Here is a 16,318-nt window from a genome sequence, read left to right on the forward strand (position 1 = left end):
AAAACATGCCAATATTAAAAATTTCATTAACAGCAAATTGTTAAAAGAAAACCAAAAAACTTTGGAACTTTATCTGTTAGTGTAATTACAAATATAATCTAAAATACTTTAATCTTACGTTTAAATACATATACCTTTTTATAGATCAATCTTATGGATCTTAAGATGACTTGGAATACATTTATTTTTGTATTAAGAAAGAAAAAGGTAGTTTCATCCTGAGATACCTAGTTGTTTAAAAGATGAATTTGATTTAGTTATAGCATGAAGTCATATCTGATATTTCGTCTTATTTTGATAAAAGTGATTTTGATTTGTTTAATAGCTAACATTTAGGACCTTTATCGGGATTCTAAGAAAGAAGATATTCTAGTGAAACTATAATAATTTAATATTTCAGGAACTGATATGTGAGATAATCATTTTAACAGTCCCATGTAAGTATAAATTAACTGGGTTCAAATGCTTTTTAAGTAAACCGTGACGATGTATATTCAAATGAAAGAGTAAGTAAGCATATCCTTGTATCAAATTTGATTATTGCAATAGATTTATAATTCTATTTTCTTACAAAATTAAGCCAATTTAATGATATAACTACATGGGTTCTGAAAATTCACTTCGTGGCCAATATTTGAATGAAGAGCTGAACTGTGGGCATTCGTTGCTATGGTTTAACTTTAATTGTCATAATGTGATAGGTATAAAAAAATTCTTTAACCTTAATTATGTTTAGAAATTAATTATATATATATATATATATATTTGTAGGGAAATTAGCGCGCTTAAGTTTCAGTGTTCAGAGCATTTGAGTAATTCTTGACACCATTCACGAGGCTTTAACTTGAAAAAACTGTCTTCTATCTTGCTTATCAGGTTTCAGCTACGTTTCAGAATAGTGAGGCCATAATCCAACAAACTTAATCTAACTCTAGACTTCAATAACGGAACAACGTTACAAAGTTTCTGAGTTGTCTATATTTCTTTTAATATACACTATTTGTAAAAACAAAACAAAAAAAGGGGTTGAAAAAATGTATGGACTAGTATTTCTAATCTGAATGATACCGTTTGAGATATATGGGCTCAATAGATAGATCACAGACCCTTAGAATTCAGGTATAATCGTCTCTAATTTTTAAGTTCTAAAAAGGGGGGATACCAGCCAGTCATCAGCATCGCCGCCTGCACAGGTGCTCTTAACCAAATAGCGCGATTGGCTGAAAGTATGAAGCGTGTTCAGCAGCATCATGGTTCGAACCTTAGACTTTCTGGTACACAGCCCAGCATGATAACCACCAGGCCAAACTCGTTGAAATCTTTATTGTGGAAGGAAGAGAGTATGTTACTCAAATGACAGTCTTAATAGTTATGTTTGTGTTTGCCATTTCAAAAATATTCATAGTAGATTGTTCAACTAGAGTGAATTAGGTAGACTATTCTAATTCCAGCAAAAGGAAAAGCAATGTACAAACTAATTGCTCAGTATTGCATTGTGAGTAAACAGGTAAATTGTATTTTATACTTGAAAAGGCTCCTCTGGTAATAAATATTACACATAAAAGAATTTAAGGAATTTAATCAATATAGATGTTCAAATTAGCCTTATAAGTACATTTTGCTTAAACAAAAAATCCAAAATATAAACCACATAAACGTTTGTTTGTTTATAATTTTTTGCAAAGATATACAAGGGATATCTGCGCATAGTCGTTCCTAATTTTGAACTGATATATTAAAAGCAGGCAGATAGTCAACAGCACCAGTTCCCAACTCTTGGCCTACTCGTATATGGTCAAACTGTAGGATTTAAACGAAATGTGGAACGAGGTTTTGCGGTAACGGAACGCGAACATAGAACCACTGAACATAGAAACTCGAAAGCCACGCTCAGCCCAGTAGAAAAATGAGAACACACTGATAAATGGGTGCTTCTAAACTAAGCATATGTATAACGACCACCAACATGTTTATCGGGTGAGAGTGTGTATGAGTAACAATAAGTGCACTTTACGGGTAAACATTTGTATAAAACTGCTCCCCATGACTTCTCGGTGGAGCCTGTGATAACTTTAGTACTAACGTGCTTCATATTAAGCATGTTTAAATCATTACCGCTACAGTGTTTCTCGAGTAAGAATTTGCAGAATATGACCATTATAACTTAAAACTGTGTTTATTGTATTCTGTGAAACTAGAAATAATGTGCTGCTACTTTTGGCTTCATGCGACATATTTTATCATATTTTTATTACACACACACACACACAAAAGAGAGGATCCATTGAAAATATAACAGACTGCTATGGATAATAACTGTAGCAAATAACATACAACTCTCCTATATGTTTATCGGATTGGGATGCTTAAGGTGACAAAGATTCAATGATTTTAGAAACGATGGAAGCAGAAAATCTAAGCAATACCCATGTCTGGTTTATTTCAGTGAGCAATATATCAAATAATATTGTGAATATACACAAGAACATCATCCATTTTTCCTTATGTTTTGAAAGAGTATCGATTATCAGTAACTTTGATCAAAGAGTATCATAACTCGAAATAGATCAGAGCAAAAAAAGGTAACTTGTATATTAATGATACCAATCCTATACAACAAACTGACTAGAAGTACATAACGTAATACATCAATACACAAAAAACTAAAAACTATAATAATTAGAATGCAATGACTCATTAACGACACTGTCGGCCGTAAACCCAAGCATATCTCACAAGGTTAAGCGAAGTTAGGAAATTTAGGTTATTCCTAAATCAATTTATCAAGCCAAAAATACAAGATAATCTTAATAAGCGTAACAATTTAAAATAATAGCATTCAGAATTAGTTAACAAGTTATAGCCAATAATATCAATGAAACGAAATAGAATTTGTCATTATTTACAAAACACAAGAAAACAACCGTTTGCCCTCTATTTTGTTACGTATTCCTAGTTGTTCGATGTAGCACACTAACAACTGTAAGTTCTCTGATCTCGGACTAAGGTGTATATTTCCCAACGAGTTGCAGCAGTTGAGTCATAAAGAGAGAAATTCGACACAGATTGATATTTAGTGATTCACGGTTAATAATACAAATAAATAATGTAAACAATATTCCACTTACATAATACACAACAGGCAAGCGATCGTATGAGTAGCAAGAATTTATTACAACTAAAATAAAAAAAATACAACTGTTGATTTGTGTGCTCCCATTTGTACGTTAGTCTGAGTGAGACGAAATTACTAAAGAAAAATAACCCGAAGTTAAAATACTATCTCTTCAAACTATGTAAATACACCAGAACTGTTGGATTTCACCAAAAAAAAAAATAACTTCACTTAAAACAACTCTAGCAATGGCGGTGACACTGCTCTCCTAACTATGTGGAACATTTAAAATGAAGCTAACTCTAAAACTCGTTCGCGTAGAGTGAACGTAGACAACTCTGAATCACTGGCGAGAACATTATGGCGCTCGCCCTAGACAAAAATGAAAGTAAACAAATGCGCTAACTTCATTTACAGAAGGTGTTTGCCTAAGACAGCACGATAACTTTAGAATTTAATGAAATAACAGGTAACAACCTGCAGAAACACACATGTTTAATATGAGAACTTTAAGAATTCGCGCTATGTTAGACGAAAGAAAATATCAGATTCTGCGGAACAAGTTAACGGGATAAAAACACACAAAAACGTCCATAAATCCCTGTAAAATCTATAATAAATCTGTATCCAATTTCTGTAATATTCTATAAAACTTTTCTAAATCTATGTAATTCCATATATATTCTACTCTTTCATGCCCAAAGAATGTCTCAAATATCTCAGTAAACCCTCATGTTCTTGACACAAGAAAACAGCTATTAGTTGGTGGCTGTTGAACCAGCTGGCCAACCGGTAGTGAAGATCAAAGGCGAGTTCACTCGCAACTGTTATCTGATTCGTCGATAAGAATAACTCAGATCATTAATTAAAAACCACGTTGCTATTCCAGTAAGCGAATCAGACAAACAGGGTTCTTAATCCTCACTTAATCTAGTTCGCCTTTTAATGAAATTGAAAGTTGGTAACTCGCTTGATCACCGCTGTGTTCCATCCGGGGGAACTATGAGAATGTTTATAATTTTGAAAATTTTACTTTTTTAATCAAAAGAGTGGAAAACATATTGTACGTTTCCGTACTATACTATTGTGCTTCTTTATATCATGGTTAATGTTTATTCAAATTATGCCTTTGCCTGGCCAGGTGGTTAGGGCGCTCCACTTGCAATTTGCGGATTTAAATCCCCGTTCCACCAAACATTCTCGCCCTTTCATTCGTGGGGGCGTTATAATATTCGGTCAATCCCCCCCCCCATTATTTGGTAAAAAAGTAGCCTAAGAGTTGACAGTAGATGGTGAAGACTAGCTGCCTTCCCTCTAATCTTTCACCGCTAAATGATGAACGGCTGGCGCAGATGGCTCTCGTGTAGGTTTTTTGCGAAATTCAAAACAAATAAACCAAATTATGTCTGATTCTAAAAGTCCAATGTATAATTTGTTATTAGGACTGACGAGCCTATTTTAGAACTTTAGCAGTAAAACAATGTTATCTTATATTTTAGAAATACTTATTTTGTTATCTCTTAAATATAAATTGCGAGAAGCTGTGGAAAACGAAATGAAATTGAAATTCAGGCCATAAATAGCAAAACTCTAAGTAACTAAGTAAAACAACATCGTTTTTAGTAGTTTTCAAATAAATACAAAATTATTATATCCATGATTGTAGAGCTGCCAGAATGCTCCGCCTCCTGAAATCCAGAAATTGAAATTAGGTTTTTAATAAGAGTTCTTTAATTTGATGTTGACGTCAGACATGTGACAGACATTTTTGCAGAGCTCCGGCACTTTAAAATGTGGCACTACACCACTGACTATAACATAAACAATTTTTTGTTTAGAATTTGAAATAATGTTTACACTTACAGTAGTATCTTGTAGCATTCGGTCAAATCTATGGACGAGTTCCTTGAAGGATGGTCGATTACGTGGATTATCTCTCCAACACATCACCATGATTCGATACCTATGCGGATACGTAGGGGAATTTAAAGAAGAAAATGTCTGACTTAACTTGTAAAAGGTCTTAATATCAGATACCTTTTTCTAGTTCAGAAACTTAGTTGTACTTGCGAAACACTTTTGCAGAAATTAGGCCTTTAATTTTATTCAAAGAACGTGGCCATTGTGTAATGGGCTTATAATAACAGTATAAATTCAGAAAACCTATTAACCCCAGAAAAACACGCCCAGGCAGGAATTTAGAAACATTCCCGGTCTAGTTGGTTCTTATCCGAGAAAGAGATGTATTTTATTGAGTTTGAACTAGATTTTTTAAAATAAAATTGTCACATAGTTAAGTCAAGCAAAAAATATGGTTTCTAATACAACTTGTAGGTGTAAACAACCACAAAAAGTCTAAAAGTTATACAACACAGGTATAGATTGGTAGAATGAATTTCGTTATCATATAAGTTAGATTTGTTCTCTTTTTACAGTCGTCTCATCCAATATATATTATATTTTACTATACGTTTCCCTTCATTTTACCTTTGAAGTCTTGAAAAAAACAAAAACAAGAAAAACCATTGAAAGATCTTGATCCAAAAGTATTTGTAATGAAATAAGCAATCGTTAAAAGAATATTTCCTTCATCCATTAGTAATCGAATTCTCAAATAGAAACTACATTTCTAGTTGTCACATGATGATATGATACAAGATGTGCTGTATGGTATCGTAGAAATGATGTATATATATATATCAATGTATTGTTTTCCCTTACACTAAACAGGGGTTGGGCTACTTACAGTTGATCTGAACAGGTTTCTGGTTGTTCCATTCTGTAACCGGCTTTGAGAAGCTGGTACAACCTTTCTGGTGATATTCCTGGGTAAGGGCTTGCTCCTAGAAAACAGATGTATTATTACAGAAACGATCAGCACACATTAATTTGAAGTTAAGCGAAAAAAGAAAATTAGATTTATGGATACACTTGAGATGGACATCGTATAGGACATTATTTATTTTCATTTTCCTATTATTCTTATCTTAAAACATTTGGCACAGGAAACAAAGACAGCTTTGCAAAAAAGGGGCACATACAAGGCATTTTAAGATATATTACCACTTTCTGGTCATTTACAGTTATCGGCACTGCATAATGAATGAATTGCTCAACTGAGTAATTCATATAATGCGTAAGATATAGGATTTAGAGAAATTAATTCAGTTCCCTCAGATTAATTTGTATATGAATGTAAACATTCGTGAAAATCATTACTAATTTAATATATTTACTTTTTTCATAAATTCTGATTAGCAACAACGTGTATAAAACACCCAGAACTGTAACAAGTCTGTGTCTCTTGTTAAATAACTTTCAAACCTAAACCTTGAATCTGTAAGAGTTCCTTTTCACGCATCAAGTTTCTGTAAGGCATTACTTTTCCAGATTTACTAATTTTAACTTGTAATTGTTTCAGTATTATAATTAAAATCTATAATGTTCATAGATTATTGGTAATAATTTCTCGAGGATTAAACTTTGTATAATTAATAAAACACTCTGATGTTTTTCTTTTTATCATTTCCACTTTGAATTGCATTAATAAACTTTGAGCTATTTCGAATTTATGTATTCTCTACATTACGCTTATTCGTCCCTAATTTCAAACTGTAGACCACAGTTAAAAGATTGAAATGTGTTTGCTAGCACCACGTTTCAACCCGAGACACTCGGATCTGCAGCCTGATACACTAACCTCCAGGCCACGCTTGGGGCAACATTTCCCCCCTCTTTTGAACTTGTTTTCTAATCCCTATCGGTTGTAAAAAACATATACAGGGTTGCAACTTTTTAAACATTTGGCAGTTTGCTTTTGTAGTTCGTCCTATCCTATATGATGAAAGAGTGAATTTTATAAAAACTTTAAAGATGATGCAATACCTAGAATCTATTGTCACACACGCTAAGAGACTATCACTGTATTTTGTTATCCGAGTTATTTTTTTTTCTTCCAGTGTCAAATGTTATAAAGTTAAAACCTGCTAATGCGTAACGCTATGTTGTAAAAACAGGATCAAGTTGTATTTGCTCGTTTATTGTTTCCGTCAGTCTTGGAGTTTTGCCAAGTTAGACAAAAAAAATAACAACACATTTTAGCTTTTAAGTTGCAAAAGGCAACATTCAAAGCACGAAAACAATGATACTTGTAAGCATGAAACTGAGACGTAAGCAGTGGAAGTCTAAGGGGTAGACGACCCATGCTACCGTCTACAGAGGCATATTGCGGGGAGGGGGCGACGAAGTGGGCCGGATGAAAGAACGGTGGGGCAGAATGAAAGGCATATATATATATATATACGGAATTACCCAGAAGCGGCACTATCGTAGCAGAAACTAACGTAGTAACTTGAATGAGATTTTAAAAACTAAATACAATATTTTAAACTGATAAAATACTGTGAATTATGACATATAGTCAGAATTGTCTTCATGTAGAGCTAAAGATATTAATATATATACATGCGTGTGGGTGGGTGTCTATATTTATACCAGGTTACATATGATTCGAGATGAGTAATAAGTCGAATCAAACCTAGACATTACATTAAAACTAAACACTTTAAACTTGTTCAATGAATCATGTACTTATTTGCAACCGACGATTAAATTTACACATGCAACCAAAACACTTTACTCATAATGCAGTTAACTTACCTAAGGTTACGATCTCCCACAGAACCACTCCGAACGACCAACTTGAAATAAAGAAATCGTAATTTAAATCTATTCACTAATAACATAAAGACTTGTGAAATACATTAATAGACAAGAAAAGCTTGTAATTTTTTGTACTAAACACAATGTCTTATCTTTAGTTTGTTTATTTGAAGTTAAGCACAAAGCTTCTCAATGGGCTATCTGTGCTCTGCCCACCACGGATATCGAAACCCAGTTTCTAGCGTTGTAAGTCCAAAGACGTACCGCTGTGCCACTGGGGGGCTTTATCTTTAGTATCTTAAAACAAAATTATTTTGCTTTATTTACCTCTCATTAGTTTCCAGATTGGGCTTAAAATAAACTGAAACTTCATGAAATTAAATATTAAATTTTTAACCAAGTCATCTAGCACAGGAGTAGTGATTCAAATTAAAAACATTCCGCAATGTGCTCCTATAAGAAAGACAACAAATTAATCTAAAAATACCTAGCAGAAAACTTAGTAATGAATAAAAACCCTATAACCTGAGCGTTTTCGAAAGGTCCACCTTACAGTTTGCCCCTGAAGAAGAAAGGTCCACCTTTCGAAAGCGCTCAGGTTATAGGGTTTATATTTATTTCTATCAAGATTTCTTGAACCTACGTGTTTTTCTAAGATCATGAATGTAGCAGAAAACTTACGTATGGTGGGATAATATAGATATTCCTGACATCACCAAAGCGGACATATGCAAATTTCTCACATTTATATATATATATGTAACTTTAATATTGTATCTTTTGTGTAGAAGAATGCGTAACTTTACAGTAATTTATATTACCTAATATCATATTACAATTTGTAGTTTTCAAACACTTTCAATTTTTTTACCGGAAGATATGATTATATTTATGTTACTTACACATCACTTTTTGAGGTATAGATCTGGTCTTCTAGCGACTCTATCGCCATCCATTTTACAGGCACACGTCCCTAATTTAAAAAATAATTTTATGAGTGCCAGTAAACTTAATATGTAGCGTCACCTATTGTGTGTTATTAAATTTTAAGAAAATGTTCAATATCACAATAAGCCTTCTAGTAAGATCACTCGGTTAAACCTTATCTATTCACATTCTAATAACACTGAAGTCAATTGGTTGAGGCTTAAACTTTCGTTGTCCATAATACGATCTTAATTTTTAATTAATTTTAATTAAAGTTTTAATTAAAAAGAATGAAGAAACTTCAACCTCAGTTTCATAAGGTAGCGTGTTGTGTTTATTGAATAACCCATTTTACAGCTTAAAAATACAGCTGATTAAAATAGCATGCATTCTTCCAATAGAGAAATTAATTGTTGTTTTTTTTATCCAACGCTTCAATTCATTGTATTTTTAACCAAATTAAGGATTAGGAGGATACGTTTTATTGCTATTACAAAAAAAGAAAAACGAGAGTAAATGTGTGTTTTTTATAGCAAAGCCACATCGGCTCATCTGCTGTGGAATCGAACCCCTGATTTTAGCGTTGTAAATCTGTAGACTTACCGCTGTCCCACCAGGGGTCAATAAATACATTTACTTAAATTTCTTACTGAAAGATAAAAATATTGAAATTAGATAGAACACTTAATAAAATATACTACGGATCTTGCATTGCAATTTATACACTTAAAAACATTTAAAAGGTGATAGAGCACTTAGTAAAATATACTACAGATCTTGCATCGCAATTATTGGTTATTTTACACACGTAAAAAGGTGTCAAGGTTTAATAGTTACGGTTTATGCATATAAATATGACTAAATGTCAACACTGGATAACAGTTTTAAACGTCACTTGTAAGTAAAAAAACGTAGCTGCACAAGTTTTATTAATTCCGGATATGAGTTTTACGTTAATACAAGTTTTACTTTCTTTACCTTACTCTTCTTCAGATAAGTATCACCTTCGTAGACATCTCGACTGAGTCCAAAATCAGAAATTTTTACAACATTTCCTGTGGCTAATAAAACATTTCTGGTCGCTAAATCCCTGTGGATCAACTGTAATTTCAAAAAGAAACATAATAATTTTTGCTTTATAGATATTTCACGTGTTTGTCCATAAGTCTCTTAGTGTTCTTCTGCACACGTTTAAATAAAGCAAAAACGTTTCATTTTACTGTATTTATATTTACTTTGTTTTCATGTATCAAACATTAATAAAGATAAAAATTAAAGCAGTTATTTTGATAATAAAATAGTTGAAATATAAGCGCTAAATCGCCCACATCATCTTGTTTTCACCCGTTGTTCTCTAGTCTACAAATGTGTGCAGTGACATTCAAAATGTGTACGTTGAAGAGATATATTTCGCCTGGAATGATATAGATGTTGCATAAAAGCTATAAAATTACCGAAAAGTGTTCTTTTCCATTTATTTTGGCGGTGAATCTAAGTTATATTAAAATACTGCAATAAGAAAGCGTCTCTATATTAAAGTGGAGTTATACAAGTCTTTGAATCAATACACAGTTTCAAAAGAAAACTTTAGTTCATTGAACATATTTCAAGCGTTGTTTTAATTGGTTTTTCAATCTGTGTATGGATAAAGCCATACCTAAATTCTATTCTGTAACAAAGTTACAAATTAAACCCATAAATATCCGCACAGTGTGATTCGTTTCATTGCACATTTAGCTATTTAGAGAATTTCATCTGTTGTTTATATTTAAACCCGAGAGATTTTAGATTCTATTCTGCTATCTAATCGTTAAATTACTTTACTTACTTGAAAGGATCCTCTTAAATAAAAGAAACTATTTAAGTTATTCGGTATTACGTTCAAAAGAAAGAGTTACTAAGCGCCATTTCACCAGGATAGTGCTATAATAATTTTTACTTGTTAATCACTAAGTACTTTTACTTGTTAAAAGATATTCTCTAAAATTAAATAAATATATTGAAACTATTCGGTATTACTATCAAAAGGAATGCTACGTGTTGTAAGTTTACCAAGATAAACGACGTAACAATTGATAAACAGGCGCTAGAAAGAATTACATCAGTACAGAATTGGGAATAAAAGCAAATAATCCTTTTTTACCCATGAAACAAGAATCGATGTACAATAAAATGTATTAGCTAATAGTTCAAAATTTTATGAGTTTATTTTATCGTAACTTTTGCATTAGATTTGATATATTTTGATTTATCAAATGAGATTTTTTTATCTTATTTGAGAGCAAAGCCACGTGTTCACCGCGGGGAAACAAACCTCGGACTTGAGCGTTGTAAGACCGTAGATTTACTGCTGTCCCACTAGGGGATTATTTTATCTTCAAATACTAGATCACGTGAAGGACTTTTTCTCTGAAAATAGAATATGTTTTATGATGTTGCAATTTGACGTGTTTACATCAAAACTAAAGGTGTAGAAACGTTGAGCTTATAAAAGGACTGTGTATGGACTAATCCTGTTGATAAACCTTAAGTTAAGTAAATACTATAAGCAGGAGTTTCGTGTATGTATAGGAACAGCGGGTAGAAAAACGTTGTAGTTGCAGATAATCAAGATCCCAAGTAGGTTCGTTGTTGCGGTGATAATGACTGTTTCATAAATGTTATTTACCGCAATATTGTATCTAAAACGAAAAAAGTGATAAGTTTACAATTCTGATTAAAGTAAAGGTAAAACATAAATTATATCGTGTTTTAATGCTTCCTTCAGGAAAAATAGAAGATAATCATACAGTTGTGCTTAAAATGTAGTAAAATGTCTGGATATGTTGCTTTCTTTTAAAAGAGTCATTAAGATGAATTAAGTTTACAGCTGTATAACATAAAATATTGGGGAACAAGGAGCATGCTCAAAGAACATGTATTAAGATAAAATCATTCTTAAGGGATTTGTGAAGTTCTAGTGGATTTAAGAGTTAACATTGTGGAAAAATATCATTCTTTCGGGTCTTTTTTAAGTCCCTTATCTGATGACTTGTGTGTTTTAAATTAATTCTGATATGCAGAGACGTTTGTAGTTTATTCTTCGTAAAGTAGAAAGGTTCAATTATTATAGTTAAACGACAAACCTTCATATCACTTAGATAGGCCATTCCTTTGGCAATTTGCCAAGCAAACGATATCAAGTCCCTTCGTGTCAATTGGACATCATCATGTCGACAGATGTCACCACCATCGGACAAATACATGGGATTTCCCACTTGCGCAACCGAGACGTCATTGCACTCAAACCCAAGCGATCGAATCTTCCGAAGATAAGAACGAAGAGAACCAAATTGAGCATACTCCACTATGACATAAAGAGGACCTCCTGTTAATAGACAAAAACAAAGATAAACCAACAATTTGTCATTGTTGTCTATCTCTGCTTATTTCATGACATTTTATACAGACCTAATCTTCATTATCAAAACTATTGCGCTCTGTGAATTAGACAGCTGCTAGTGAAGGTTGTGGGAAGTGAATTAATTTATGATAATGGCTTCTAGACTTTAAAAAAGATTGATCGGTGTTGCTATAATTTCCTATAGATTTACGAAATTTTTATTTGCAACATAAATAACGTATTAAAAAATGTTATGTTTTTCAAAAAACAAAGCAACAACAACAACAACAAAAAAAAACTACGGCAAACTCTTGTTCGGAATTTTTACAAATTCATTTTACATTTGAGAGGTTGTTATAAACCGCAAATACATACCACCACCAATACACAAAATAATAATAAAATGATTAACTACAAAGTTACCGATTTATTTTTATAATGTTTTTTACCGGTGTAGTCCAAATATTATATCACATTCAATAATTTCTTTGTCTTTGCCTGTTACTGCATTCAGTGTAAATAAATTATCAAGCAAAAAAGGATTACGTGTTTTCTTATATCAAAGTCACATCGGGTTATACTGCTTCGTCCATCGAGAAGAAGCGAACCGTTGATTTTAGCGTTGTAAATCCGAAGACTTACCACTGTCCCACCGGGGGGACGGAAAAAAAAGTACAAGAGGTGAAGTCACACATTTTTTATGCAACACGCACACAAGAAGCTCATATAGTAATTGGTGGAATTTATTGACGATCTTTTTGTTTACTTTTTTGTAACTCTTTTGCTATCATGAACCCTGTAACCAACACAAGCATGGCCTGCAAGCAAATTGATGCATGAATAGAATTTAGAAAAATGTCCATCCGAACTCCATTTGTATTTATGAGGTTAAAAGCACAGTACTGAATACAATTTTTATTTTTTATAATTTGAAAATGCAGCATAGGTCAAATAAGAAGGTATATATTTAGAGCACATATATTTGTTTTTAAAATTCTAGGCAACAACATACAAAAAGTGTTTATTTGTTTGTTTTGAATTTCGCGCAAAGCTACACGAGGGCTATCTATGCTAGCAGTCCCTAATTTAGCAGTGTAAGACTAGAGGGAATGCAACTAGTCATCAACACCCACCGCCAACTCTTGGGCTACTCTATTTACCAAAAAATATTGGGATTGACCGTCACTTTATAACGCCCCCACGACTGAAAGGGCGAGCATGTTTGGTGGGACGGGGACTCGAACCCGCAGATTGCGAGTCGAGCTCCCTAACCACCTGGCCATGCCGAGGCTACAAAAAGTGCCTGACCTTTCTGGGTACAAGCTCCTAGGAGTTTAATCACATTTGGATGGCACACTTCTTTCAACATGTTGAACTCTGACAGGAGGTCTTGTTGTTCTGAAAAACTTCCGTCACCTAAAACAATAATAGTAGTTGTTATCATAGTTATAATAATATCATAACAATTTGTAATAAGATAGCAATAATATTTTATTTAATACCAAAGAATTATGTAGCAATGGGCAAAATAATTCGGTAGAAAGTAAAGCAAAAATCGAAATATATCAAAGGCAGCCTCTACAATAAATATCAAAGTGCTTATATATATCAAACATCTAGTTGTTTATTTTCCATTTCAAATATAGCTTCTATTTGTCACTACACGTCGCCCACACAGTTCTCAAGAATACCACATACAAATTCCTAAATTTGTGTCTTTCTATTCCATCTTTCGCAATTCTGCATCATTATCGGACATGTTAAAGCACGGAACTTTGCCATACAATAAATCAAGCTACATCCTTCAACGTAACAATGTTTACCAGATCCCCAGATATCACAGAAAAAAGTAATCAAGTAATATCTTTCCCAGTTTTTAGTTATGACGTCTCTGTTAAAGAATCTCTGTTGAATTATACTTCTTGTTCTTTAAGAAGAGAAAGTGCAGATTTTAGTTGACACGTTATATGAAACAAAATATTACCAAAAGAAATGATCATTTTGGTTTAAAGTCGATTTACAGAAACATATTATATATATATAAATGTTTTATTTTCCCAAGTCTTCAAAATGTAAAACATACATATATAAGTAATGAAGATGTTCTTTTCTCCATTGAAGGTGAAATACTTTCTTTGTACTGTTATTTCTCAAAAGTACTTTATTTCAATATTGATGAGTCTAAAAATGATGAATATTATTAATCAATGGGATTAATAATAATGGGATAGGCCGTCAAATTATAACGCCCCCACGGCTGAAAAGGAAAACACGTTCTGTGACGGGGATTCGAATCCCGACTCTCAGATTGCGAATCGAGCGCTCTAACCACAAGGCCATGCAAGGACTTTTAGACAGGAACAAGCAATTACTCTGCTGAACAAAAAGTTCAGGGCATGACGCCTTTCTTCAAATGTGTGCACTCCTAATTTTCGTTGTTTGAAATAAAATATAAACTATTTCAACTGAGAAGAGTTAACTATTTTAGCAAGCTATTGTTATTTTGTTATTTGCATTTGAATGTGAAATGCAAGTTTTACATGTTTTTACGCAAATATAAGATACTCCGAATTATCATTGATAAAAAAACTGAGATTAAATAAGGGAAACATTTAATATAATTAAACGAACTGGATGGATATATTTTGATAAATATGACAAAGAAAGTCTGAACCTCAAAACGTTTTTTTCTAACTTTACTTACAAGATTAGTTCTTTGAAACAAAACATCAACAAAAACACAACAACTTGTAAATATAATTATCTCAACTCATTTTTGCAACATCATTATTACCAAACAAACATAAAAACATCAATTTGGATAGGTTGACAGAACGCAGATAGCCCATTATATGGCTTTGCAAAACAAACAACAAATCTTTTGACAGCTCTGCACATTTTTTTTTTACCATGACAGAATTGCTTTAAACAAATGTCTAGTCAACATCAAATATGCGTAGTTTACATGTTCATATTACCTTTTGACTTTTTCAGCTACTTCTTTGGTTATTTAGAATTTCCAGAATTAACATGATTTTCATAATTTTGTGAAATGGAAATTTCACTGATCAAATCAAACAAATGCGATTAAAATTGGGTTTTATTACAATTTTTCCATATTGTTTATGCGGATCTAAAGACAGGAGCTTGTAAAAATAATATTTATTCATTCTACGTATTTTTCAGGAAATCTTTCCTTCAGTAAAATAACTCATTACTTGGCTGAACCTATGATAGAGAAACATTGATCAGGAATTCTATATGTGAGCAGCAGAGAAATTCAGTGTTTTGGTGTAAAAACTCCTAAGCTAGCGAAGTAATAGACCTAATAAATGATATTAATATGATGTTTAACTGTATATGTTTTTTAAAAACAAATTGTTTTTAATTGGTCCATTTCATAATGAAAATCAAATTTGCAAAACCATGTTCTGTCAAACGTGGTTTTAGTCACATTTATTTGGCCAAATTACCGTCATTGTTCCACCAGTTTAAGCTATTTTACCCATAAGCTGCAAAGTTATAACATATGCAATATAATGATATATCATTACTTTGACGTCACTGAAACATAATGATTACTGTACATTAACAATTCAAATATGAAATTTTAAATATTTCGTTGAGATTATAAAAAGCAAAAAACCATTTTATGTTGTTAAAAATTATTGACTTATTATGTGATATGTGCACATGTTTTATTGAAAACTACATTTTGATTGCAACTCTTTCCATATAACATATGTTATTCTTCATACCTTTTAACATCTTCACTGCAACAGTAGAGTATACTTCCTGACCATTAATGCTCCAGGCCTGGGCTCTCATCACCTTGCCGAATTCTCCCTCTCCCAGTGTCTCTTCTAGAATTAACCTGTCTCGTGGGAATTCCCACTGGGCGTCTCCCTGTTTAGATAAAAAAATATATATAAAGATCTAAATGTTTATAATACAAATTATTTCATTGTTTTCACTCCTTGGCATCACATTTACTTCTCTCACTTACGTACAACATGTCTTGTAACAGATTCGATAGCATCAAATATAATACATTGGCGTATAGCCCGTCAGAAATGACGGGACAAGTACTACCACCCCCACTCCATAGTATACTCTAACCTCATACTTCATAGCTAACTGAAATAAATAAATTTTGCGAAATCAAGCATGACCAACAAAGAGGCATAAAAGTGCAGTCGAGGCAGTCAGACGTTGGAAAATTCCTTTGTGAC

General features: G+C 32.5%; 1 protein-coding gene across 1 annotated transcript in view; it reads right to left on the reverse strand.

Moving 5' to 3' along the window:
• LOC106468581 (proto-oncogene tyrosine-protein kinase receptor Ret-like) overlaps positions 1-16,318 on the reverse strand; it is a 95,555-nt gene that overhangs the window by 6,187 nt on the left and 73,050 nt on the right. The window contains exons 13-20 of the mRNA XM_022396921.1: positions 15,845-15,992; positions 13,395-13,502; positions 11,830-12,071; positions 9,683-9,805; positions 8,680-8,750; positions 7,775-7,815; positions 5,862-5,958; positions 4,979-5,078 (exon numbers count right to left, since the gene is read on the reverse strand). Coding sequence (XP_022252629.1) covers positions 4,979-5,078; positions 5,862-5,958; positions 7,775-7,815; positions 8,680-8,750; positions 9,683-9,805; positions 11,830-12,071; positions 13,395-13,502; positions 15,845-15,992 — 930 coding nt within the window. The remainder of the gene's footprint in view (positions 1-4,978; positions 5,079-5,861; positions 5,959-7,774; positions 7,816-8,679; positions 8,751-9,682; positions 9,806-11,829; positions 12,072-13,394; positions 13,503-15,844; positions 15,993-16,318) is intronic.

The sequence above is a fragment of the Limulus polyphemus genome, unplaced genomic scaffold (assembly GCF_000517525.1).
Source record: "Limulus polyphemus unplaced genomic scaffold, Limulus_polyphemus-2.1.2 Scaffold3064, whole genome shotgun sequence".
In the NCBI taxonomy this organism is placed as follows: domain Eukaryota; kingdom Metazoa; phylum Arthropoda; class Merostomata; order Xiphosura; family Limulidae; genus Limulus; species Limulus polyphemus.